This window comes from Bos mutus, chromosome 26, assembly GCF_027580195.1.
Source record: "Bos mutus isolate GX-2022 chromosome 26, NWIPB_WYAK_1.1, whole genome shotgun sequence".
NCBI classification, from domain to species: Eukaryota; Metazoa; Chordata; class Mammalia; order Artiodactyla; family Bovidae; genus Bos; species Bos mutus.
The window spans coordinates 33,819,695-33,845,992 of record NC_091642.1 but is presented as its reverse complement, the minus strand read 5'-3'; the positions used below and the strand labels follow the sequence as shown (position 1 = coordinate 33,845,992).

General features: G+C 47.0%; 1 protein-coding gene across 2 annotated transcripts in view; it reads right to left on the bottom strand.

Moving 5' to 3' along the window:
* TLL2 (tolloid like 2) overlaps positions 1–26,298 on the bottom strand; it is a 145,309-nt gene that overhangs the window by 81,310 nt on the left and 37,701 nt on the right. For both annotated transcript variants that reach the window (XR_011462779.1, XM_005898846.2), the window contains exon 2: positions 25,714–25,824. Coding sequence is in view for 1 of the 2 variants with exons in the window: in XM_005898846.2 (XP_005898908.2) it covers positions 25,714–25,824 (111 nt within the window). In the remaining variant the exon portion in view is untranslated. The remainder of the gene's footprint in view (positions 1–25,713; positions 25,825–26,298) is intronic.

Below are 26,298 nucleotides of genomic sequence, written 5' to 3'. Positions count from 1 at the left end.
TTCAACAGATATTTATCCAACACCTGCTACATGCCAGATGCTGTTTCTGCTGCTCAGGATATGACTGAACAATCTCTACTCTGACCTCATGGAAATTATATTCCAGTGGATAGTAGAGGAGATAACAAATAGAAGACTCAATATGTGTCGGTTGTTGATAAGCTCTATGAAGAAAAGAGTGGAGGGGAATAGGGAATGCTGGGGGTGAGGGTTACCATTTCACACAAGGTAGAAAAGCAGGACCCTGGAGAAAGTGAGGGAAAGGGTCTGCAGATATTTGGGGAAGAGCATTCCAACTGAAGGAACAGCAGATGCAAAGGCCCTGGGGTGAGAGTGTGCTTGGCAGCAGGGAGGTGGGTGTGACTGTAATGGAATGAGCTAGGCAAAGAACAGCAGGCGCTGAGGTCAGTGAGCAGTGCAGGGTCTGGAGCTGTGGGGGACCGTGCAGGCCATTTTCAAAATAAGGGCTTTTATTCTGAGAGATCTAAATGGGAGCCAGAGGGCATGAAAGGATTCTGTAAATGCACTGGCTCTGAATATAATCAGGGGTATTAGTAGTGGGCAGTAGGGGGCAGAGACGCTGGGATTTGAAAGATTTCCATGTAGTTCCAGTCTAGAATGAAGAGTTAGAATAATTAGACCTGCTCGGTTCCTACAAACATATATATATATATACACACTATATATAATAGCATACTATATATATGTATATAATATATATATAGTCCTTTAAGGATAGCTGGGCACAGCCTGGTTCAAGGTTAGCTGGAGGCTGTGGCTGAGGAAGCAATGGTTGGGAGAGATTGCTATTCCGTTTTGCAGGAGGCCAGGAGGTGGAGGTTGAGGACTTCTGATTCCTTTGGCCCCTTGGTCCTTGGTGTTACAATAGAAGCAAAGCCCTGGAGTCGAGGAGGAGGAGACCAGGTGCCCCAGAAGATGAAGGCAGGGAAAGCATCGCTATTTGCATGTGTGTGCACTAAGTCGCTTCAGTCCTGTCCGACTCTTTGCTACCCCCCCAGGCTCCTCTGTGCATGAGATTCTCCAGGCAAGAATACTGGAATGAGTTGTCATGCCCTCCGCCAGGCGATCTTCCAGACCTAGGGATCAAAACTGTGTCTCTTATATCTCTTGCGTTAGCAGGCGGGTTCTTTACCACGAGCGCCACCTGGAAGTCCAGCCTCACGAAGACTCAGTGGCAAAAAAGCCACAAACATCCCCATCTCACAGATGAGGAAACAAGGTTCCAAAAGGTGTGAATTGTCTGCCCTGATGGTACAGAGATGGTTAGTAATGGAGAAGCTGAAGGTGGGTCCTGACGGAGCCCCCAGATTTGAGCTCCTTCCCCTCTGCCTCAGACCCAGAAAGAACAAGGAACAAGTTGGGTTATCTAGCAGGGGTGGCTGGCTGTTCCCGAGGGACCTAGGGCATTTTCCAGGAGGTCTTGAGGGTACATCCAAAGTCACTACTGAGATGGGGGTCACAGCAGTTAAGAACACACATCCTTTCTCTGTCACCCTTACCAGTAAGAGATTGGCGGGTCTAATCTTTTCTCAGAAGGGCAGCCAAACTCCTGCTTCCACTACAGCTAAGCCTGAGGGTCGACTTGGAGTGAATATGGTTTGACTACTCCCCTGAGGAAAACTCTCCCAAGGTTTCCCACTGCCCTTGGAATGAGTTCCAAACCCCGACAGGACCCCTGAGGCCCCTGTGATGTGGCTCTGCTGGCCTCTTCCACCTGGTACCTCAGGGCTTCCTGCTCTGTGCTCAGTCACCTCAGCTACTCACGGTGGTGGCTCGGATTTCCATTCTCTTCTTGCTGATGCTTCTTCCTCTGTCACACCCACCTCTTCGCCTGGCCAAATCCTTCTGGATCTTCAAGGCTCAACTTGAATACCACTTCCTCTGGGAAGCCCTGTTGCTCCTCTTGAGATAGAAGCCCCCTCTTCTCTGTCTCTAGCGCCCTGGGCTTAGTCACATCCCTCACCACAAGTCATTGGCATCTCCCGTCTATTTGGCTGATCCCCTTGTCTAGTTTTTAGCATCCTGAAGAGAGGACCTTGTCTTGCCCAATAATAAACACCCAGCACTGCCCTTAGCACATCATAGCGGACACTCAATAAAATATGTGACTGATGGATGGATTGATGGATGGATGCATAGGTAGATGGATGAATCAGGTAGACAGTGCTTAAAAAGAAAACCCCAATCATTTCTAATTCAGCATCACTGATGGAAAAATATTGTCTTTTTCAGCTTACAGAGAGAGGGGAATAGATATTCTTGGGACAATGGCTTTCAACCTTAGCTGCACTTTGGGATCATCTTGGGAAGCCTTTTAGAAAAATACCAATGTATGCATCCCTCTCCAGAGATTCTTATTTGATTGGTCTGAGGCATGGCCTAGGCCTTGGGAGTTTAAAAAGCTCCCCAGGTGATTCTAAGGTGCAGCCAAAATTGAGATTCTCTACTGAGAGAACCCTGTAAAAGGTAGCCTCATCTCATGATGTGTTCTTATAACCAATCTCTTTTCCTCGCAAGCTCACCAGGAATGGAAAATGTGGAGCTGGAGACAGACACTGAGTACTAAGAAAGTCATTTTTCACATCTATTTCAGTAAAAGCAATCGAATGAGTGAGACAGGTGTGGCTGTGGCTATAACTGTAGCCACAAGCACACAGAACAAGGCAGAGAGAAATACAGCCTGATGCAGACAAAGATTGGGGGCAATGGGGACAGGGAGTATTCAGAGACTGCGGATATATTTTCCTTCCATGTGACTGCAAGACAAAAAAAAAAACTTGAAAAAATACATATATATGCCCATATTTAATCTTTGGTTAATTACCTCCTCAGTAAGAGGCTATGCAAAGACCTTGTAGATTTCATTAGTCACAGTGGTTTATTCAAACGTCTCCTTTGCATAAGAAACCCAGGCTTACAGCTGGTCTCTGGGAAAGAATGCCCTCCACGCCTTGAAAAGAGAGCTCCAGGCCTGTTCACCGCTCTCACTGAAACACAGCAGAGGTCAGCGGCCCGTGATGCATGGGGCCAGGCTGAAATGTTTCCATCCAGCATTTGCAATTCAATCCCACAGTTTCCTTTATGGAACAATTCACTAAATTCAGAGATGTTCTTTTTTCTAATTCACCATATAATTCACCTCCCAAGTTCAATTAAGAAGCAATCTGTTAGCAACTTTGGGAGCAAGCTGCTTTTCTTCGGGAAAGCCCAATTTTCTTCTGCTCCCAGCAAAAAGTGGCTTAATTATATGCATCATATGAGACACTGATGTACACACAACGCCCTTCCACCATAATTAACGAAATATTAACCATATACATCCAAAGACATCTAGGTAGAAAGGGATGGGCTTTTCCAAAGCCCAAGAGGACAGAGTCATAGATTAGTATTGTTTATTTGAATATACGATCACTCATTGGGACTATGAATTAATATTCATGAATATGGTAATTAATAAACAGAACCTCATAGTAATTATTCCTTCTGTATCATTCTCAGAGCCCAACGTTACTTGGTTCTTGCTTTTCTTAAACACAAAAATAACTACCACTTAAAAAATGTTGACTAGGACTTTGCTGGAGTGATTAAGACTGCTATCCAGTGCAGGGGGCGTGGGTTCAATCCCTGGTTGGGGAACTAAGCTGCCACATGCCAACGAGGCCAAAAAAAAAAAAAAAAAAGTGCTTGATCATCTTCAGGTACTCACATGTTACCTGTATTTAATCCTCAAGCCAATCCTCTGAGGTAGGTGTTATTCTCACTTTACATGCAGGGTAACTGAGGTTTTAGGGCAGTTAAGACATCACTGTGGACACAGCCACTGGATGAAGAGGCTGAGAGTCTCCCAGATCAGTCTAAAGTCAAAACTTTTAAGATACAACACAAGTAACCCTGCCAGGACAACCTTAGCTCTCACATTTTTACTGACTTTTTAATACCTGTATTTCCAGCTCTGACCCATTAGTGGTAAATCTAGCAGAAAACTACTTTGCTCACTCTAAGGAAAAAAAATAAAATCTCCAGCACAAGATCTTAAAAATCACTTTATTGCCAGTCCACTCCCTAAGCACTGATTGAGTGCCGGCTTTGGGCAGCACCATGCTGGGTTCCTGAAGACAGAGACAGGCAGCGCCTCTCTTCATGGTGCCTTCCTGGTGCCAGTGGAGGGAAGAATATCCACAGTCGACAACGGGGTCATCGTACTCCCCTGGCGGTCCAGTGGTTTCGACCGACATTTTCATGCCATGGGCCTCGGTTTGATCCCTGGTCAGGGAAATAAGATCCCGCAAGCTGAATGGCACGGCCAAAAAACAAATAACAAAACAAAGCAAAAAAGACCATTCCATGGAAGGATTCAGCACTTTCAAGAAATTAAAAGTTTTTCAAAGAACAATGGGGGATGGGATCACAGGGAAGATCTGAGTTGGTGACATTTGAGCTGACACCTAAATGATGAGGTAGACATCTATCTGGGGAGAGTATTCTAGAAGGAAAAAAAAAATCAGCAAGTAAAAAAAGTCCAGAGGGAGGAAAATAAGCGTCCAATGGAGCTGGAAGTGAGGCTAACACCTGAGAGATGCAAGGCCAGTTCATGCAGGGCATTAGACTCTTAGCCTTAGAGTCAACTCGCCATGCCCTTTGGTCATATGTAACACACAAGGCAATGCTATGAATAAGTAACATCGTTCCTCTTCTACAGAAGAGACAGCTGAGGTTCGTGAATAAGTTGTCCAAGGTCACCCAGCTGGTAAGTGACGGAATTTGCCTTGCAAAGCAGGCCCTTGTGACTCCAGAATCCATGTTCCTAACCCTGCTCTACACCTGTACAGGTAGGGTCTGAGCAAGCAGGCAAGGCCAATGGATGAAGTATCCACATACCTCTGTCAGAAAACTACAGGCAAGGCACACCTACTCACCAGAGCTTTTATTTATTTATTAGGGAAAAAAAAAGCAAGGCAAAGTCCCTTTAACAGGTTGATTTAGGAATGCACTAGGCAACCACTGCAGTAATCAATGTGTAATCCTAAGCAATTCGGTGCCAAGCAATTTTATATCTATGCCAAATTTCAAATGCTACAGAAGGGGAAGGGAGAATAAGTTAAAAGATCACTGCCAGTTTTTGTTAATGAAATGATTTACTACTGGCCAGTGTATAATAAAATAGGAATTCTTAGATACTGCTGTTGGAGTAGAAATATAAATTAGTAACATGTTTTGAGGTAATTTAGCAAGATGCATCAACGTCTTTTAAAACAAGCAATAATAATGACTTTGACCCAATAATATGACTTCTAGATATCAGTACAAAGGAACTAACAATGAAAAACAACAGATGTTCATCCCCAACATTTTAAAGACAGACTGTGTCAATCACACCCTCCAGAGGGGGCAGCAAAGGAATTATGATACAGAGGAAATACAAAACAATGTGGAAAAAATACTGGAAGGAAATCACCACAGTGTCCATGGTGATGATCTCTGATGGGTGATTTTTGGACAAATGTTAATTTTTTTATGTACTTTCTGTAATTTCTAAATCTTGTTCAACATCTTACTTTTATAATCAGGAAATAAAAGGATTTTCAAATGAAGAACTAGATTACGTCACATATTTTGCCTAAGAACATGTGTTCTGCACTTCATAGTGTATGTCTGCACACACACACACACACACACACACAGTTGCTGGGAAACCCTTTTCTGATGAGAAAGAAACATACTTGTGTTTATGCAGATGGAAAAGTTGTGGTCCAGCCTTTTTTTTTTTTTTTTTCTGATTTTCTGCTCTGATCATGGAAAGAGAAAATAATGAGCCCACACCCTGGCAAGATGGAAGAGAGGAAAGCTCATTGGTGAGAATGAGAGAAGGCTTGTTGAAACCTTCCTTCAGACAGTGTGGGATGGGCTCCGGGGAGACCCAGTCCGCCCTTCCCCACTCTGTTAACTGACTCCCACCTGTGTCCTTGCATTGGCTGAAGAGGCCTCGGAATTTGCTCTGACTCCAGGCAGAAGCTCGAGAGAGCCTTCTTATTGTGCAAATTTGAGCTACTCTTGCCCGGAGCCTCCAGCCAGATGTCCATCTTGCCTGGTATTGGGCCCTCCGCCCACTGTGAGTGCCTGTGAGTGCATTTTTCCTAGTCCCTGACTGTGGGTTGAGCTACGTCAGGCCTGCTGCTTAAAGATGCTCCTGGAGTACTTGTTGCTCACCTGGCTTCAAACCTCCATTGCTCTCCTGAGCCCTGGACTCTAGGTATTCTTGTACACTTGGCCCATATCTTTCATACAAGCCTGGCCTTGGCTTCTTGGCCATTTCCATGATGTGTTATTGCACAACAAACTATTCCTCTAAACAGAGTGGGTTAAAACAACCACCATTCTATCCTTCCTTTGAGGGCCAGGAGTTCGGGTGAGGAACAAATGGGGCTGACTGGTCTCTGCTCTGTGGCCTGAGCTGGGATGAAAGGTTGAGGGATGGCTCACGTGGAGGCAGCATTCCAAAAGGATGAGCCCCACTGTGCAGGTGTTTTTGCACCTTCTGCTTACAGCGTAATGCAATCTTCCTAATGTCCTGCTGGCCAAAGCCAGTCAAAACCAAGCCTAGAGTCACGAGGAATGACTATGCCAGGTGAGGTTTCTCAGGGACCGCAAATGGAACAGCCTACCCCTAGACTGATCTCTAGATGCTGAAAGTTCTAGCAAGTCAGGTGGTTTGCAAGATGGACCTAGAGGACTAGCTCTGGAGTCAGACTGTCCAAGGCTAAACCTTTACTCTGTCACTTACTAGCCATGTGATCTTAACTCACTTAATGTCTCTATGTTTCAGTCTCCTCATCCATAAAATAAGAATGAGAGCATTCACCTCATAGGGTCACCATCCAGATTAAAAGCGATGATGCATGTAAGCCATAGAGCAATGGCTGGTTCAGAGTCAGCACTCACTAAGAACAACAGACTGCTTCCAAATAGGAAAAGGAGTACGTCAAGGCTGTATATTGTCACCCTGCTTACTTAACTTATATGCAGAGTACATCATGAGAAATGCTGGGCTGGAAGAAGCACAAGCTGGAATCAAGATTGCTGGGAGAAATATCAGTAACCTCAGATATGCAGATGACACCACCCTTATGGCAGAAAGTGAAGAGGAACTAAAAAGCCTCTTGATGAAAGTGAAAGTGGAGAGTGAAAAAGTTGGCTTAAAGCTCAACATTCAGAAAACGAAGATCATGGCATCTGGTCCCATCACTTCATGGGAAATAGATGGGGAAACAGTGGAAACAGTGTCAGACTTTATTTTTCTGGGCTCCAAAATCAGTGCAGATGGTGACTGCAGCCATGAAATTAAAAGACGCTTACTCCTTGGAAGGAAAGTTATGACCAACCTAGACAGCATATTCAAAAGCAGAGACATTACTTTGCCAACAAAGGTCCGTCTAGTCAAGGCTATGGTTTTTCCAGTAGTCATGTAAGGATGTGAGAGCTGGAGTGTGAAGAAAGCTGAGTGCCGAAGAATTGATGCTTTTGAACTGTGGTGTTGGAGAAGACTCTTGAGAGTCCCTTGGACTGCAAGGAGATCCAACCAGTTCATTCTAAAGGAGATCAGTCCTGGGTGTTCATTGGAAGGACTGATGTTAAAGCTGAAACTCCAATACTTTGGCCACCTCATGCGAAGAGTTGACTCATTGGAAAAGACTCTGATGCTGGGAGGGATTGGAGGAAGGGGACGACAGAGGATGAGATGGTTGGATGGCATCACCGACTCGATGGACGTGAGTTTGAGTGAACTCCAGGAGTTAGTGATGGACAGGGAGGCCTGGCGTGCTGCAATTCATGGGGTCACAAAGAGTCGGACACGACTGAGCGACTAAACTGAACTGAAAGTTAGCTATTATTATATTGGTTCTAAAACTATTCTGAAGTCTGAAATGGGGTGAAACAATAAGCCATGGAGACAAGACATTTTATACCAGAAATACCCCAAATGAAGTAAAAAGTTCAAGTTCTCCTTCAAACGCACTTAAGAGAACGAAGTTTAGGCTGAGGATCCATTAATAGTCAATGGGAGTCAGTGAAAACCAGATCTTCTTTGCACCCAAGCATGGTATTTCTTTAAACATTGCTCCATAACAACTTGAGGCATCAAATAACTAAAACATTAACCAAAGATATACATTAAGAAGATATACATCCTGTTACCCCATGGACTATAGTCCATTAGGCCACTCTGCCCATGGGAATACTGGAGTGGGCTTCCCAGGTAGCGCTAGTGGTAAAGAACCTGCCTGACAATGCCGGAGGCAGAAGAGACTTGGGTTTGATCCCTGGCATGGCAACCCATTCCAGTATTCTTGCTTGGAGAATCCCATGGACAGAGGAGCCTGGCAGGCTGCAGTCCATTGGGTCGCAAAGAGTCGGATACAACTCAGGTAACTTAGGATGCACACATACATTAAGAAAAGACTCGGGTGACTAGCTTCCGTGTTATCATCCTGTTATTCCTGGGAGAGTAGAGTGGATTGGCCAAGATAAGTAAGTGTCATTCACTGAGTTGTTGTGCAGTTGCTAAGTTGTGTTTGACTCTTTGCGACCCCAGAGACTGCAGCACATCAGACTTCCCTGGAGTTTGCTCAAACTCATATCCATTTAGTCAGCGATGCCATCCAACCATCTCATCCTCTGTCGTCCCCGTCTCCTCCTGCCCTCAATCTTTCCCAGCACTAGAGTCTTTTCCAATGCTCTTGACATCAGGTGGCCAAAATACTGGAACCTCAGCTTAAGCATCAGTCCTTCTAATGAATATTCATGGTTGATTCTCTTTAGGATTGACTGGTTTGATCTCTTTACTCTCTAAGGGGCTTTCAAGAGTCTTCTCCAGCACCACAGTTTGAAAGCATCAATTCTTCAGCACTCAGCCTTCTTTATGGTCCAGCACTCACATCTGTACATGACTACTGGAAAAACCATAGCTTTGACTATACAGATTTTGTGGGTAAAATGATGTCTCTGCTTTTCAATATGCTGTCTAGGTTTGTCATAGCTTTTTTCCCAAGGAGCAAGCGTCTTCTAATTTCATGGCTGCAGTCACCATCTGCAGTGATTACGGAGCCCAAGAAAATAAAATCTGCCACTGTTTCCATTTTTTCCCCTTCTATCCTTTTTTTCCCCATCTACTCATTCACTTAATAGTGGGTCCCAAATTACAAGTTAGACCTTTGCTGAGAGAAATTATTTATTGGGGACCTTGTTTTCCAAGGACTATACTTGCTGCCTTATGTGTATTTTCTCATTTAATTCTCAGCATAGTCCAGTGAGGTAAGGACTATTACTGACTTTACTTAAAAATGAAAGAACTGAGGCATGGAAAACTTTAAATAATTCACTCACAGTCACACAGCTTTCTGGGCACTGAGGCAGAAAAGGGAGGGGAGTTTAAGTCCTCAGCCCAAGTCCCACCGGAGTCTGGTCCCAACAAGCCTTTCCAGCTTCCCTTCTCCCCCGAGTCCTACCTCCTCACCCACCTGCCAACCACCCTAAGCCGCTCAGTTCTCACCCCAAGCTCCCCAGTCCATGACTGTGTTCAGGCTCTGCCTTCCACCTGCAATGCCCTCCCCACCTCAACCCTAATCAAAATCCTCCACAGCTCAGCTCAGCCTGCTCTGTGAAGCCATCTCTTGTCTCTGTGTTTCACCTACAAACCCCCAGTGGCCCTTTACTCATTCACCCGTTCATTCATTCTTTCATTCAGCAAGCTTCTAAGGGGCACCTCTCAGTGCCAGGCACTGTACCAGGTGTCAGAGATAGAAAACCAGATCAGACACAGTCCCTCCTCTCAAGGAGCTCCCAGCCCTGATCATACTATCTCCTGAGTATAACAATTTGCAGACCAAGTCTGTTGTTCAATATGAGACACGTAATTCCTGAGGACCGAGACCATAGCTTGTCTATTTCCACTGCGTGGTTTCACAAGAGGCTTAACAAGTATGTCCATTTGAACTGGACTGAATAAGACTGACTGATACCTGCATGTATTATCTCAATTGTGTGTATTCTCGCTGCACCTGAGTGCGGTAAATTATTATGGCTACCCCCATTTTACAGATAAGGAAACTGAGGCTCGAGGAGGTTAAAGTACTAGATCTGTGGTCACCACCTGGTATGTAGCAGAGCTGGGAGGGTCCAACTCTTACTCTTTGCCTCACTGCTCTGTCCCTAAAACCCCTGACAATAAAGAAAGGGTAACTGACATCCAAGGGTTAAGTCTTTCTCACTACCTCGTATAACATTCCTTGGAAGAGACACACATTTGTCCTCATTGAACATCTTAGAAGAATTTTAGCACGTGACCTTTTCACAGGTGACCAAATGACTGATAAAGATTTACAGATCTATAGATGTCTCAAAGGACAAACCCCATGAAGTGGGTCACAGGAAGAGCAGCAAGGAACTCAGGAATCATGGAAAGGAAGACCAGCCCAAGCCCTCTTCAGGGAACTGGAGGAGAGAAGCAGAAAGAGGACCATGGAGCTCCACAGCCTATCTTTGACCTTTTGGGACCGAAGTCAGCTTAGTTCAAGAAAAAGTACAGAGCAATTACTTCATCTTTAAGAGATAACCTAGGTGAATAGAGATTAGGGTGACTAGTTTTTTCTGGGTGATGGTGTATGTCAGTGATGTGGAATGAGCCCTTTGTTTCAGAAAGATTAATACCTAAGGGTCCCATTCCTCTGATTCCCTGGGCCAGAAAGAATGTATTCTGATGCCAAGCAGCACATGCTGGGCCATAAACCACCTGCTGCGGGACACTGTCCTGTTGGCACCCTAATGCCAATCAGAGCCTGGGATAGGGCATGCTGTGCTGTGGGGGTAAAGAGGGGATGGGATGAGGACTAGGATGAGGACTTTGATCGAAAGTTCCAAGAAAGGAAGAAAAGAGACTCCAGGAGAAGGTTGGTCTTCCAGACTACCAGGCAATAGTTAACACTTAGGACCTCCTCCCTTGATGGACTAGAGAGGCGCAGCCCTGGCTGTTGTCATGGGACCTGAATTAGGGCCCAAGGATGTTGACCCTTACCCACCGGCCTGAAGTGCCAACTCCAATGCCCAGAGTTAGGGGCCAAGGCAAGTAATACATCAGGGTGTGAAAAATGCTTGGGGAGCAGTGAGGTCTGCAGCAAACCGCAGAGCACCTGCTCCTCCACAGTCCAGTCCATCGTTACGCAACCCCTTTTCTTGTTGCCATGTGGGACTGCTGGACCAGTGGGGCCAGAACTTCCAACTTTTCATGAGAAGCCAGAGTTCTGGGTTTTTATGAGAAATTTGATTTTTAAATTTTGGCAGTAAATTTTTAAAAAATGTAAGCTCTACAAAACAAACAAAGCACATCTGCAGACCAGATTTGGCTGGTGGGCTGACTGCTTAGGACCTCTGGGCTGTGGAGCAAATGGGAATGCCTCTAGGGGGTGCCCGTGTCAGGCAAGATGGGAATTCCTCAGGCCACGGCAGCAAGGTCCAGGGATGCAGGAGAGTCATGGAGAATCTCTGAAGCAGAGGCAGGGAGCAGGATGGGGACTAACAAAGTTCAGAGGCTCAGTGTCTGGGTCAGGAGGTGCTTTTCTCTCACTGTTTGTGGGCAAACAGGGTCAGTAAAGGATACCAAAGAGAAATATGTTGACCTGAATGCAGGATGAGATTCCACTGGCAAAGTGGGGCCACAGTCACATTGCTGTCAACACCTGTGGGAGCCCATTGGAGGGTCTCTAGAAGGTCTCATGCTAGATCCAATTTGAGCAGACCGTTCTAAAATCCCAAGAGGCAGCCAATGATGGAGGAGCTGAAGACATACAGATATCTGATCAACCATGAGTACTGCTGACACCATCACTGAGTCCACATACATTCATGGATTATTTTGTCAAAAGAACTGAGAGAATCATTCTTGGCCCTCAGGAAGCTTAAAGTCCAACCCTCCGTTCTACAGACAAGGAGGTCCCATGAGGCGAATTGACATGTCAAGGTCTGCCATGCAATGGATAACTGAAGGGGTGTGGCACCGGTTTTGTCTGAAGACAATTTAGTTCATTATCATGCCCAACAAGAAAATATTTGAGTAGTAAATGCATTTGAAACAAAGGTCAGTTTCAGCTGTAACAAAATGTACACACTCAAAAGAGGCCAAGAAAAACAAAAGCAAGGGTGCGAGAACACTAAAAACGCTACGCTAAAAAATTTTAAGGGTGGTGAATTATTGGATAAACACATCCTTTGTTTTGTCAAAAAGGATTCACTACAGTGTGCTCTTAGGTCAGGGTGGGGAATATTGTTTATATTGAGGCCTCTGATGCTAGAACAATCAATCGGAGAGCTGCATAAATAAAAAGCCTTAGAGTAGATTTATTTAATTTCATGTTGCTTTAGGGATCACCTACTGTTTAAATTAACAGAAAACAGATTTCTATTCAATAAATTAAAAAAAAAATACACAGTTAACAGAGCATGAAAATAGAATCAGATTAAAGAGAAGCAAAGAGTGATGCTTGGACAGGTGAGGCACAGTCTTTCTGTTGGCTGAAAGTGAGTGGCAAAGGCTGCATCCTCACCCGAGACTAGCCATCCCCAGCTCTCATGAGGCTGTGTTCCCGAATTCCAGGTATTAAGATGACTGAAGGGAACTTGTATTTTCCCATGAAAATAGTATAAATGGCAAAGAGGGTGTGAGGTTAATAGGCTTGACCCCAAGACCAAGTTAACTCCAAAGGGAGCTCCTTCCACATCTCCACTCGCCGGGGATCAGTTCACTCATCTGTCCCCTCCACTACCCAGAGGCGGCTCCAGCCTTCCCTCCTCTCTGAAGCCACAGAAACACACCCACCACCTGCTTCTCTCATCACTTTGTTTCTTCCTCCTGCCTCCCCGGGGCACTGATCAGTTCACTTCTTGCTCCTTCCTTTGGTGATTTCTTCCACTCTGAGGGCTTCCCAGGTACCCCTACATAGATGGGTACCGCAGGCATTCAGTGGGGAACACTCAAGCAGAGGGATCATGATGCAGACGTGGGCACGGTGGCCATGATGGTCAGGTGCAAGGAGAAGAGAAAAAGCAGGAAGGAGATTCTCTGTGGCCCCTGAGAGAAGCCAGCCTTCTTTTCTCTCTAGTCAAGTCACCAGAGCCCAGCTCTTCTGCTTCTGTCCTTAGATGGCCAAGAAAATATATTCCTAAATAAACTCTTCTATCGAGCTATATTGAGTAGGATTCTGTATCTCTAAACTGAAAGGACCTTGCCTAGAAGGTCAAGCAGTAAACTCCTCTTTGTCCTGGTTTCTCAAGTTATATCTCTCAGTTTTGACTCGGGCTCCCAGATTCAAGGTCCTTTGTTGGCAGGGGGCGGGTGGGGGGGAGGTGGGGTGGCGGGGCTGGGATAGCGGCTCCCTGCACGGATGCCCAAGGGTGGTCCCTGCCCCTCCCCAACCTGGTCTGCACCCTGTTGTGACTTCAAGTAGCCTTCCGGCCCAGTTTCTCCAAATTCTGACAAACGCAGTCATAACAAAAATCAATCCAAAGGTGAATTAACTTTTCCCAACACTTCAAATTCACAGAGAACTCTGGCTTCAGTCCAAGGTATAAGTCAGCCTCTGAACGAGGCCTCAGGGAGAGAGATGATAGAATCCTTATGTTGCGTTCTTTTTTCCTTCCCAAAGAGCAGATGTGCACTCTATCAGATGCCTCTTTTTCATCTCAAATCATCTCACTAAATTGAAAACTTTATGGGCGGAATAACTGCCAGGCCTCACCCGGTTCCTCGCCCCAGTCCTCTCCAGTTGCTGACTGCACGCGGAGCCAGCCCTGTCCTCAAGCGGGGGATTTAGGGAGTTTGGGCTCCACACTTGAGGGTCACAGCGGCACATCGCCTTTGGCTCCGATTTTGATCTAAGGAATTCTGCTTAATGTCTGACCCCCATCCCCACCTTATTCTCTCAGGCCAAGGCTCTGACTTCTTGTCCTCCTTAGTACCTACTTCGCGGAAGAACCAGGGTCCTTGCCTTTTCTTCCCAGCTTCCAGCATGGCACTGGAACCCTCTGTGAGTTTTATTACAGGCCTCTCTGATGCTGTCTGCCTGACTCTCTGGTCTCGAACATTCCTGCCTTCTCCATCAGGTCTTGGGTCCCAGGCTGGACGCCCAATACCGACTTCTGCCTGATGACAGCTGTCACACCTTCTCTCCAGGGGTGAGTTCTGCCCACTGGACCTCACCTCCTCTGGGAAGTCGGTAGGGCCCCCAAACCCATGGGGTCTTTTGGTTCCAGGTCCTCCCCCACCTCAGCCTGCCCCATTCCTGCAGTACTGCCAAAGCAGGACCATAATCACGCCCATCATTAAAATTCCATCTCCTTAATGGCGGAAGAAAAAGTGGATACAGCTGTACCCTTGGTGCTGAGCACAGAAAAGGTTCCCAGTTAGCATCTGGTCCTTAAAGGAAGAAGAGAGGGAGTGGAGGGAGAGAGAGGGAAAGGGACTCTTACCAAGAACACAGTGTTCAGCAGAGCTGTGGGCAGACCCAAGGGGAGTGTAAGACATGCCTAAGTCACAGTGCAGCTATAAAGATCAAGTTCTAGACTGTGGGAGCCGAGGCAAATTCTCTCTGGAAGAGAAGGGGTGAAATAGAGCCATCAGCGAAGGGTGAGCTCAGATCCGCAAAGAAAAGAGCTGAGAGGAGCTCTGGAGGAGTGGGAAGAAAGGCTGGCACTTTGTCTCTGGCTTGGAAAAGACCCAAGGACCACTCCAAGGCTCTGTACGAAGGTATCAGTAAAGGTAAGCTACTGACCATGTGGCCAAAGGATACCTTCTTCAGATACTTTTGCAGGGTGATCTGGGCTTGCCCAGCCCGAGAGCACCACCCCTGAGCATGCGCCTTTCTTCATTGCTGGATCCCATGCCAGGCACCCACATTCAAATGAACAGTCCTAACCCCAAGTGGCCTGCGGGAGCAGAGGAGCAAGGAGGCCACCATGCAATCCTGAGGCTCCATCTTCAACTCACAAGGGTTTGTCTGCTACTGTCCCTGTGCCCAGGCTGATGCTGGAACTAAAGAGAGAGCGCCAAAAGCAAACAAAGAGAAGTCACAGCTGTTGACAGTTTGGTGGGCAAAGCAAGGCACACACTGAACATGAACACAGCAACCTGAGATGGCAGGGGGCAGGATGAAGAGCAGCTCCATAAGTGCCTAGAACTCGCCCTTGTCTTCTATCTTCACCTCTCAAAGGTAGTGGTGGGGAAACCAAGGCTTCACAGCTCAAGGTAACAGGGTTAGTGGTGAAGCCAGCAACTATTTCTAGAAGCAATGCAGTGTGGAGGCTAAAAGCAACCTTTGACATTAGACAAAGTTAAGTCCTAATCTTGGCTCTACCAATAGTTGTGTGATCAAAGAAAGGTTACACACTTCTCTGAACATTAGCTTACATATCTGTAGGTTATCAACAGTACCTGCCACATAGAGCTGTTGTATGAAGATTAAATGAGATCATTTAAGACATTATTTGGAGAAGGAAATAGTAGCCCACTCCAGTATTCTTGCCTGGAAAATCCTGTGGACAGAGGAGCCTGGCAGGTTGCAGTCCATGGGGTCACAAAGAGTCGGACGTGACTAAGCGACTAAACAAGACAATTAGCATACCACAAACAGTAGTTACTCTTTTGGCTGTTGCCATCAAAGAAGAACCAACATCTAATCCATTCTCAGATCTTTGTTTGGCCAACTTCATGACCTAGAGTTTGACTCAGGTGGACTAGGGAAGGCTTTATGTTGGAGATTGATAGAGATTCCCCATGACTGGTGGGATCTAAATCCAAGGATCTGATCAGATGACACTGGTGCAGGCCCAGCTCCAGAAACCCCAGCGGCATGCAGGCAGGCTACTGCAAAGGAAACGACTCCAAGGCATCTAGGGAGTGTGGAGTCTGGGACACAGGTGGGCTGGGAGATGAGAAGGCAGGAGCCAGCATACAGATAGTCATATGGGTATTATTCCTTGAGCACCTACTATTCCTCAGACTCCAGGCTGAGTGCTTTACCTCCCACACTTTCCCATTCCCCCCACATTTCCAATTTCCAAATAAGGAAGGAATCCCCTAACTCCTACAGTTAATCAGTACAGAGCCAGGGAGGCCCGCCTGACCCCAGCATCCATGCCTTTCTATCCTGCAGCTCTAGGATCCAGTATGTCCCCGTGAGAACATCTCTGATAGAGTGGAAACAGACAGGACCTAAGTTTCATAACTTGGAATTCACAGAGTAAACTTCTTAAAACTGCAAGCAAAACTGTGTATGTATCTTTTTCTCAAAGAAGTGCTGAAAATACTCATCAGACTCTCAGAGGAATTTGTGAAGCACAAAATATCAAGTCCAATATAAAGAGATAAAAAGAAGTCCCCAAGACCTTATTCCCAAGCTCTGGAGGAGATAGTGGAAAGGATGAGTAAGATTGCTCCTGACAGCTTCTTGTTCCTCTAAACCCAGCAAGAGTGATCTCACCCAGATGATGTTTTCTGATGTGACAGAGGACAGTTTTGAACACAACCGTCTCCATCTCAGCAAGCCTAACCTGCCATTCATCCATAAGCTCAGGACACCGTCCCTTCTACAGGATGTCACAGGGAGCCATCACTGCCCCTGTTTCTTTCCTGGATGCTGGTCAGTTAGTAGCAAGCATGCCCACCGCCAATAAAGATTAATGAAAAGCTAAAGCTACGTCTACCCAGCATGGGAAATGTCTCCATGGGAGGACAGTCAAAAAAACCACAGCCTGTTGATGGGACTGCTCAAAGCAACCCCCACTCACAAGTTCTCTCAAGGGCCTCACAGCTAAAAATGTGTCCAGGAACAGAGACATGTTGGGTCCCTTGGAAGGCAGGGCCCAGGAACCCGTGTGGTATGTGTGGGTCTCTCATGGGTACGCTTTAGCCTTTTGTGCCTAAATTTAGCCCCTCAATGCTCAATGGCCTCTGCTTCCTCTCTTTTCTCCAGCTTGAAGCACCAGAGCTCAAATACAGAGTTCAAACTGGCTTGAAGGAAGTCAGGATGTGGTTTCATGAGACCCTCTATTCAGAGGAGACTCTGAGACCAGGTGATGGTAGCACATACTCCTATGAGTCACAGACAAAGTAGGAGAAGGAACTCAAGGAGTCGAAGGCTCTGTGGGGTCCATCTGTGAGAGATAAGGCCTAAGGAGAGGAGGCAAGTTACCCTAACTTAAGTCTTTGACTCTCTCCAGCTGATTTATTGTTTTGAACCCAAACGCCCAAACTGTTGGGCTTATGTGGACATTCTACACAGATGGCAGGAGTTAAGAGTTAGGTTGGTTCTTTAAAAAGAAATGGACATGGCCCAGTGGCTCAAAAATAGGCAAGGCGGGAAACGTCAGCTTCCATCAGAGCCAGTAAGTAATTAAAGCCATTTCCCCTTCCAGAGTCTTCATTACAAAGAGCAAGAAATCAGATCCATTACCCGGATGGAGAGAACTGCAAGATGAGATTTCCTCTCCAAGTTTCTAAACATTTGCAAAGATGAGAATGTTCAACTTCACTTCCTGGACGCTTTAGGACAGAAACAAACAACCAGAAAGTCCCAAAAAGTCAAGAGCACAGGCCTTTTCTCCACATCTTGTGTGGTTAGGGGGAGAGATATCCCTGAATTCAGAAATGGGTTGTCAGGCTCTGCACGCCCACATCAGAGAGGATGCAAAAGGATGGGAGAATGTGTGTGTGCCTGCGTGTGTGACTGTGTGTGTGTCCCGCTAAGTACTTCCTTCACTACACAGCTAATCCGATTAGCAGCTTTAGGAAACTCTGCAATGTTAATTCAAGGGCCCCATTCATAGAACAGCTTGGCCCATGCCTGCCCAGAACTCCCATTCTTCTCACTGCACATAAAACACTCACAGAAGGACGTTCTCTCCCTGAAGAATGCACTCTCGCCTCCTTACCCCCACACACATCCGAAAGGCTGCTGCCACTTCTCATGGTGGGGGGAATGGGACTGTCTGAAAATGGGCAGAGGGGAAGAACAGTACTCTCTCCGTCTCAAGCACAAAATCAGGTTGATATTAACAACACTGTCAACCCAGGTGGCCACTAAAGCCAGCATCTGTGCTGAAAGGGTGTCATGAATCTCCCCAGTCACAGGGCCCTGGGCAAGCCATTGGTTGTCTGTGGACCTTCATTTCTTTTTCTGTAGTGTGGGGACTTGGAGCAGAGGGCATAGCTGGGACAGAAGACTGGAAGGAAGGACACTGGGGGTCTGTACAGACACTATGCCATAGTGTTTCGCTGGAGGACGAAGAGAGGGAAGGGAATGAGTGTGTGGGCTGTGGATAAAGCATCGAGGACCTGTGGCACCAGATAAGGAATGTTTCTGATAAGGGATGGGGAGTCATGGAAGGGTTTTAAAAAGCAGTGCATCAGTTTTCTCAGGCTGCCATGACAAGTTACCACAGAGTGGGCGGCTTACAAACAGGTATCTATTCTTTCCCAGTTCTAAAGGACAGCAGTCTGAAATCAGGAGGTCAGCAGGGCTATGCTCCCTCTGCTCTAGGCTCTAGGGGAGAATCCTTCCTTGCCTCGTCCTAGCTTGTGGTGATTAAGTGATTAACCGAAAGTTGCTCAGTCATGTCTGACTCTTTGCAACCCCATGGACTACACAGTCCATGGAATTCTCCAGGCCAGAATACTGGAGTGGGTAGCCTTTCCCTTCTCCAAGGGATCTTCCCAACCCAGGGATCAAACCCAGGTCTCCCACATTGCAGGTGGATTCTTTACCAGCTGAGCCACCAGGGAAGCCCAAGAATTCTGAAGTGGGTAGCCAATCCCTTCTCTAGTGGATTTTCCGAATCCAGGAATCGAACCGGGGTCTCCTGCATCACAGGCGGATTCTTTACCTCTCCACAATCCTTGGTGTCCATTGGCTTGTAGCTATATCACTCTTCATGTGGTCTTCCTCTCTGTGTTCTTCTGTGTCCTCTCTTCTTATAAAGATTCTAGTCACTGGACTCAGGGCCCCCCAAATCAAGGATGATCTCAAGATGCTTAACTAATTAGATCTGCAAAGACTCTTTTCAAACAAGGTTGTATTCTGGGGTTTGGATAGACATAAATCTAGGGGAACACTATTCAATCTAGCACATTGGTTGCAAGGTCAGGTCCAGGAAGATCACTTGGAAGCAGGATGGGGAAGCAGAAACTGGAGGCAGGGAGACTGATCTAATCAGAAATAATTACCAATAGCCTAGGATCCTAAATGACCAGCAAGGGAGCTCCCTTCTGGGGACCCAGAGCCCTCAGCAGCTATTTTTGTGGCCAGCCCAGCACACTGAGTGGGCTCTCAAACCCACCTAGGTACAAGGTCTTGGCTCACTTCCTGGTCCAGAAAGACTCCAGCTCCTTTCCCAGGGCTAGCAAAGGCATGGCTACATGCACCCTGTTGGTTTCCATTCCTTCCTTCTGGCAACATGGCAGACAGGTTGGTACCACGGAGGACACAGCCTAGGAGACTGGAAGCCTTGGGTTCTAGTCCTGACACTGCAACTGGCTGAATTTGGGACACAGGGCACATCTAGAGAACGAGGCAGACCAGATCATTTCTAGAACAAGGACACTGTTTCATTCAGCAACCAGGAAAGCAGCTCCAAGTTCACAGGAGAGAGCAGGGAAAGGAGGGATCTGGGGCCACAATGCATCCCATCCCCCTCCAGGGATTTAGCCCTGTTCCCACCCCACCCTCCCAAAAACTCAGGGTAATTACCCAAACTTGGAAATGAGATAACCAATATCTAAGAATACATCCTTTCACACATTTGGAAGTACAAAGAGCGGATAAAGGTGTGGTTCCTTTAAAATTTTTTTTTTTAACCAAAGCAAACGTTTAAAGATCTATGCACAGCGTTGTTCACAGTAGCAATGTCTCTAATAGAAAACAACAACAAAAAAACATTACAGAAAAGAAGAAAAACAGCCATCATGTCCATCTGTATAGATTAATTTGATAAATGGTGGCAAAGTTGTACATGAAATGTGATCAACCTCAAAATACCACATGAAAAGATGCCCAGGGTATGGTGTTAAAGACGCAGGTTACGCAAGAGGGTGTTAAGAGAAATTCCTTTTATGTTTAAAAAATATCTTCACATGACCTGAGAGCAGTAAGGCTGGAAGGGGTCCAGCAAACAGATCCTGATGCGGACCCCTAACGCTGGGAGAAAAGGGGATTTTCATTTTATACTTTTTACAGTTTCGAGCTATTGGACTTTTTTTTTTTTTAACAACCAGTGGTATTAGTTTAATCAGCAAAAACAATTTAAAATATTCCCATTATGAAAATAAAATAACTGTTTTACATAGATGCAAAGTCCTATAGGCCCTCAGAGAAAAGTAATCAAGATAAAAATAACCTTGCATAAAAACACACCAGAAAAAACTATATATCTCTAGCTTGGGAAGGAGGAAATATCAGGAAGGTTTATGTTTCAAAAGCCTCATGCCCGAGCCCCCAAAGTTCCCTCCTGCACATAACAAATGTCCATCATCCTCTACTTTAACCTTGAACCCACCTAGGTCAGTGTTCTTTCTACAAATACCACTACTAACAATGAGGAAGAACAGGAAGGGCTGATATTTATTGAGCATTTCTCATGTGCCAGGCACTGTGCTCAGCACTCTGCATGTATTCTTTCCTTTGGTCCTCACAACATCACTCCAAGGTGAGGAGTACTACTCTACCCATTTAACAGATGAAGATACTGAGGCCCCGCTCAAGGATTCAAGCCCAGACAGTCTGAGGTCAAAGCTAGTGATGGTGACCAGTGCTTTGACTACACTCCTGAGAGCAATGCCCTGTGGGAGCTTTTCACCCCTAAGGCTCCTGGGAGATGATTCAGGGCCTGCCAGTCTCCATCTACTTCTTCCTTCTCTCTCCAACCTTCTAGATACAAAAGTGCTGGGCCACCTCTGGGGGATCCAAAGTCGAATCTGTGTGGACTCTGTTCTCTCTCAGCTCACAGTGGAGAAGGAATGAGAAGACAGATTCTCAGGTTTTTAGAGCATGATGCTCACCATGGTAGCCTTAGAGCACCATGAAGGAGTCAGCAGCAGGGCTGCTAGGCTTCCCTTCCCTGCACATCCTTCAGGCAACCTCCCAGACAGGCAACTCTCGGGCAGCTGGTCATTCAGCTGGCATGGTGGCTGGTCACAGCCCAGCCTCTCTTTGAGGTCTTTTACTTACATTTGCAAGCCTGGGTCCCCATGCTGTGCCATGGCAGGTCCCCCAAGGACAGCAGGAGGATTGCTGAGAGGAGCCACCCTGAGCATTCATGATGATGATGCTGTGCAGTTCTGAAGGGATGAGTGGGGTCCCCAAGCTGGAAAGACCAAGACCCAGAGGTCTCCCTGGGTCCTGCATGGTCACCTCCGCTGCTTTCCAAATCAACACGTACCCACACAGCTGTAAATTGGTGCAACCACTTGGGAAATCTGACTGCATCTACTAATAACTTACAAATACCCTGTGACCCAGCAATTCCACTCCTGGGTACATAAACAGAAATGAGTGCTTATGTCCACCGAAAGGCAGATACAAGACTGTGAGTAGTAGTTTCAGTTATCATATCCCTAAACCGTCAAATGTCTAAATGGCTCTCAATGGAATAATGAATAAACTGGGGTATTTTCATGCAGGAGAACACAGCACAAGAACCAAAGAGGACAAACCAGAGCTTCACACACAACATGGGGGAAATTCCACAGTCACAAAACTGAGGGGGAGGAGACACAAACAGCACAAACTGCACAGGTCCATTCACGTCGGTGAAATGCATCCGTGTGGAGAGAGGTCAGATGAACGGCTGCCGTGGGGTGGGTGCTGGCTGGAAGGGGGCATGAGAGGGAGTCTTGGGGCTCTGGAAATATTCCACCCCTTGGTCTGGACACAGAAAACTATATCATACTGCATGTCTGAGCTATGTGAAGTTCACTAATTTTTTGTTCGCGTTGCATGGCTCACGGGACCTCAGTTCCCTGACCAGGGATTGAACCCGGGCCGTAGCAAGGTTCCCTAGTTTTAAGTACTAAAATAATATAACAAAAGTGAAGTGAGTGAAAGTTGCTCAGTTGTGTCCAACTCTTTGCAACCCCATGGACTATACAGTCCGTGGAATTCTCCAGGCCAGAATACTGGAGTGGGTAGCCATTCCCTTCTCCAGGGGATCTTCCCAACCTAGGGATGAAACCCAGGTCTCCAATATTGCAGGCGGATTCTTTACCAGCTGAGCCACAAAGGAAGCCCAGGAATACTGGAGTGGGTAACCTATCCCTTCTCCAGCAGATCTTCCTGACCGAGGAATTGAACCAGGGTCTCCTGCATTGCAGGTGGATTCTTTACAAGCTGAGCTACCAGGGAAGCCCAATATAGCAAAAAAGAAAATTAAAAAAAAATTAATCACACAAAACTTACAATCTGATCAACTTCTCTAGGACACCAGTAAGAATCTGGCAGGGGGAGGGGATGGGGGGGCATATATGATGAGCTGGAATGAGAGAATTATGAAGAGATGCTTCCTTTGGTTGGAGCTCAATTATGATGCAATTTACACACCATGTAAATAACGGTGTGAGAAATAATTTGGGTTCTGAAATCCCATTTAACATTCAAATGGACTTTTCAAACCGTACAGGAGAGGTCCCCTCCAATCCAAAGAAGTGATAATCATAAAGCCAGACACCAAAAGAAGCTTGTTACTCCTTTCTTCCGGCCACAGGCGATGAGGACCCCTGACCTCCTGACAACCTTTGCCCTCTTGCCTTCCTCTCAGCCCTACATCCTGTGTGGAGCTTGGCCTAGTTCTTGCAAGCTGCTCGTGTTCCCCATGAGCCATGGCAGTTGCCCCCACCCTGCTGAGCACAGTCCTACCGCACCCCGCACCCCGCCACATAAAGAAGGAGCAGACCTTGGACAAGAAGGGAGCTTATCACCAATTCAGCGGAGGTTGCCATCCCATTTCCCACCCCAAGAATGACCCCTCCCTCGGTATGGAATGTCCTTCTCTCCTCTTCGACTCCTTCTCCAATCTGGGAATCCCGTCCACCTCCCCAGGACCTCCTCCTCTGGGAAGCCTTTCTGACTCCCCCACACCAGCAATGGCACCCTTCTCGGTGTCCCTACTCCCCCTGTGCTTCCTGGGACCTCTGCCTCTAACTCTTCATTCGTTTTGCATCTATTTCCTCCGCGAGCTGGTGAACCCTTAAGAGACACCTCAGTCTATACCTTCTCAGGATTTGGCACTAGACCTGGCACAAAATGAACACTCAGTAGAGGTTTCAATTAATAATTGAGTGAGTGAGTGAGTCAACTGGGACCATACCCAGAAATATGAATACAGTGTATTCGCCTTCCCTCCCAAATGAATACAGATCCCAGGGCCTTTTGTGCCAGGAGATGCTGAAATGGAGAATTGGTAAATTAGTTCTAGTGGAATCTTTGAGCTGTGGGGGGGGGGGGGCGGCTTTGGGGATGTTCTTGAATGCCACCAAGCAGAGGGGAAGGGGTGGCCCTGACAACCCCTCTTCCACCGTCACCACCAGCGAGCGGCATGGTAAGGCTACCCAAGCATCCAGTCAGGAACCCAGCAACCTCAGGGCTGCAGATGGGATGTCAAGAGCAGTGGTAGAGGGGACTCCACCAAGCTCCTCCAGCCATAGATAAGCAAATTACATTTCCATTCAGAAACATTAGGCAGGACCCCTGCCGCCCACAGAGGAAAGCCCCAGCTCTCTCAGGCCACAGACACTGGGTACCATGGGAGTTGCCTCCACTCTGGGCACATTCCCACCCACCCTGTCAACAGGCACCTCGATCATCTACCCCAACTTCTCCAGGTGCCTCTATCTTCAATAGCTCCCCAAAGAGCCACCCTCCAGTGATGCACAGCTTCCTCTGTTCCTTAAGGCAGCCCCTTTCATACTCCCTGTCTCTGCACACAGTCTCTCCTCTGGCTGAAATGTCTCCTCTTGATTCTTCACCTAAGGAACTCCTATTCATCCTTCAAGACACAAGACCATTCCCATGATGACTTTCTTGGCCCCACTGCTCTTGATTCGTTGTAACCCTTGCCCAGAGGAATGACAATTTATCTATGCTTCAGTTTCATTCTGCTGGACTGGGTGCCTTAGTGATTCCATCTGTCATTGCCTGAGAACATGCCACGTGCCAGGCACCAGGTTAGCCCATTCCTTTCGGAGTAAATCCTCCCAACCCCTACTGACCGGTGTGCTGGTTTCATCCTCATTTTAGAGACAGGAAGACTGAACTCTGAGATGTTAGTGAGCTCGTCCAGGTCTAAGCTCTGTCTGCCTGGCATGAAAGCTCTCCTTGAAGGCGGAGGCCACACGCTATTCCTCTTTCTCTTACCAGCACTGCACTAGACTCATGAGAGGTGCTAAAAAGGGAAGTATCCAGTATTATAATACAGTAGAGTGTCATTGGAGAGGAAATGGCACCCCACTCCAGTACTCTTGCCTGGAAAATCCCATGGACGGAGGAGCCTGGTGGGCTGCAGTCCATGGGGTCGCTAAGAGTCGGACACGACTGAGCGACTTCACTTTCAATTTTCACTTTCATGCATTGGAGGAGGAAATGGCAACCCACTCCAGTGTTCTTGCCTGGAGAATCCCAGGGACGGGGGAGCCTAGTGGGCTGCCATCTATGGGGTCGCACAGAGTCGGACACGACTGAAGCGACTTAGCAGCAGCAGCAGCAGCAGCAGAGTGTCATCAGTTATGCAAGACGAATGCTCTGGAGATCTGCTGTATCACATCGAGCTTGTAGTTTCCAGTATTGTGTTGTACATTTAACATTTTGTTAAGACAATAGATCTCACATTAAGTGTTCTTACCACAATTTTTTAAAGCCTCAAAAGAAAGGAAAGGAGAGTGGGTAGAGGGGTCACAGGTAGGACAGAAAGTGTAGCATCTGGCACACAGGAGCCTTGGTCACTGTCAGCCACACAGCCTATCATCTCCACAATGCAGAACCCTGGGCTTCTTTCTGAGATTGGAGATTCCACAGAGGGGAGGCGTCTGAGTACAGGGGGCAGGGGGGTGAGGAGAACTCAGGAAACCAGTCTCGTCACTGCTTACCCCAAGGTGAAGGCATGCAAGGAGGGTGGGAGAGGTGCTGTCCAAGCTTTATACGCCTTGTCAGTGTTTCCTGGCCCAGGGGGCATTTCCACCTGGTTTGTAGGCCAAGCAAGTGCACAATACCCCTGTTTCCTCGCCATCTCCCGCCACAAGCATCTTCCCACTACTAATCAGCATCAGCATCACCACCACATGCCCTCAGTGGAGCCTCTCTAGGAATTCTCTCCATTTGGGAAGTGCCAGACCCTGAGGCCAGAGTCCTGAGAACCTGTGTTGAGTTCAAGTCTCTGAGCTTAGGGTTGAACCTTTGGATAAAGAGGCAAATGGAGGTCTTCTTAGAAGGACAGGTAAATTTCAGCTTCCCAGCCTGCAATGGAGAAGAAGTGGTCCCTCTGGTTTTCCATTGACAGGTGGGCCCTGGATCAACAGGCCAAATACCAATGATTTGTGGTCCACATCTACCCACGTCTGAGTCCCCGCCCTTTCCTCCAGGGCAGGGGCGGAGGGGACATCGTACTTACCTGTGCTGTGTCCCATGTCCTCCACTGACTGCTTGACCCAGTCATGGGCTTTGTCGATGTGAAATAACTTCAGGTCCTCTTCATCTAAGGCAATGTCTCCCCAAAAGACAGCTGGGAAGGAAAAATAGAAGTGTATCAATTTAAGCTGGAGATCAAAGAATGAATTTACTGGTGGCCCAGAGGGTATTGGAAGCTAAGTAGCAAACTCTAGAAAAGATAGTCCATCCAATCAAATTTCTCCCTGAGCCTAAGAGACAGGACTGGTAGAGAGAGAACAACAGATAATAAATCTGTGCATCAAAGCCACAGGGCTGGGGCCAACTGAACTGAAGGTTAAAGGCCTAGGTCAGGAAAATGCAAAACCAGAGTGAAATATTGTCTCACGTCTGTTAGAATGGCTGTTATCAAAAACACTAGAAAAGGAAGTGTGGGCAAAGATGTGGAGAAAAAGCAACCTTTGTGGAGACTTCCCTGGTGGTCCAGTGGCTAAGACTCTGAGCTCCCAGTGCAGGGGTCCTGAGTTTGATCCCTGGTCAGGGAACTAGATCCCACATGCTACAACTAAGACCCAGCACAGCCAAATAA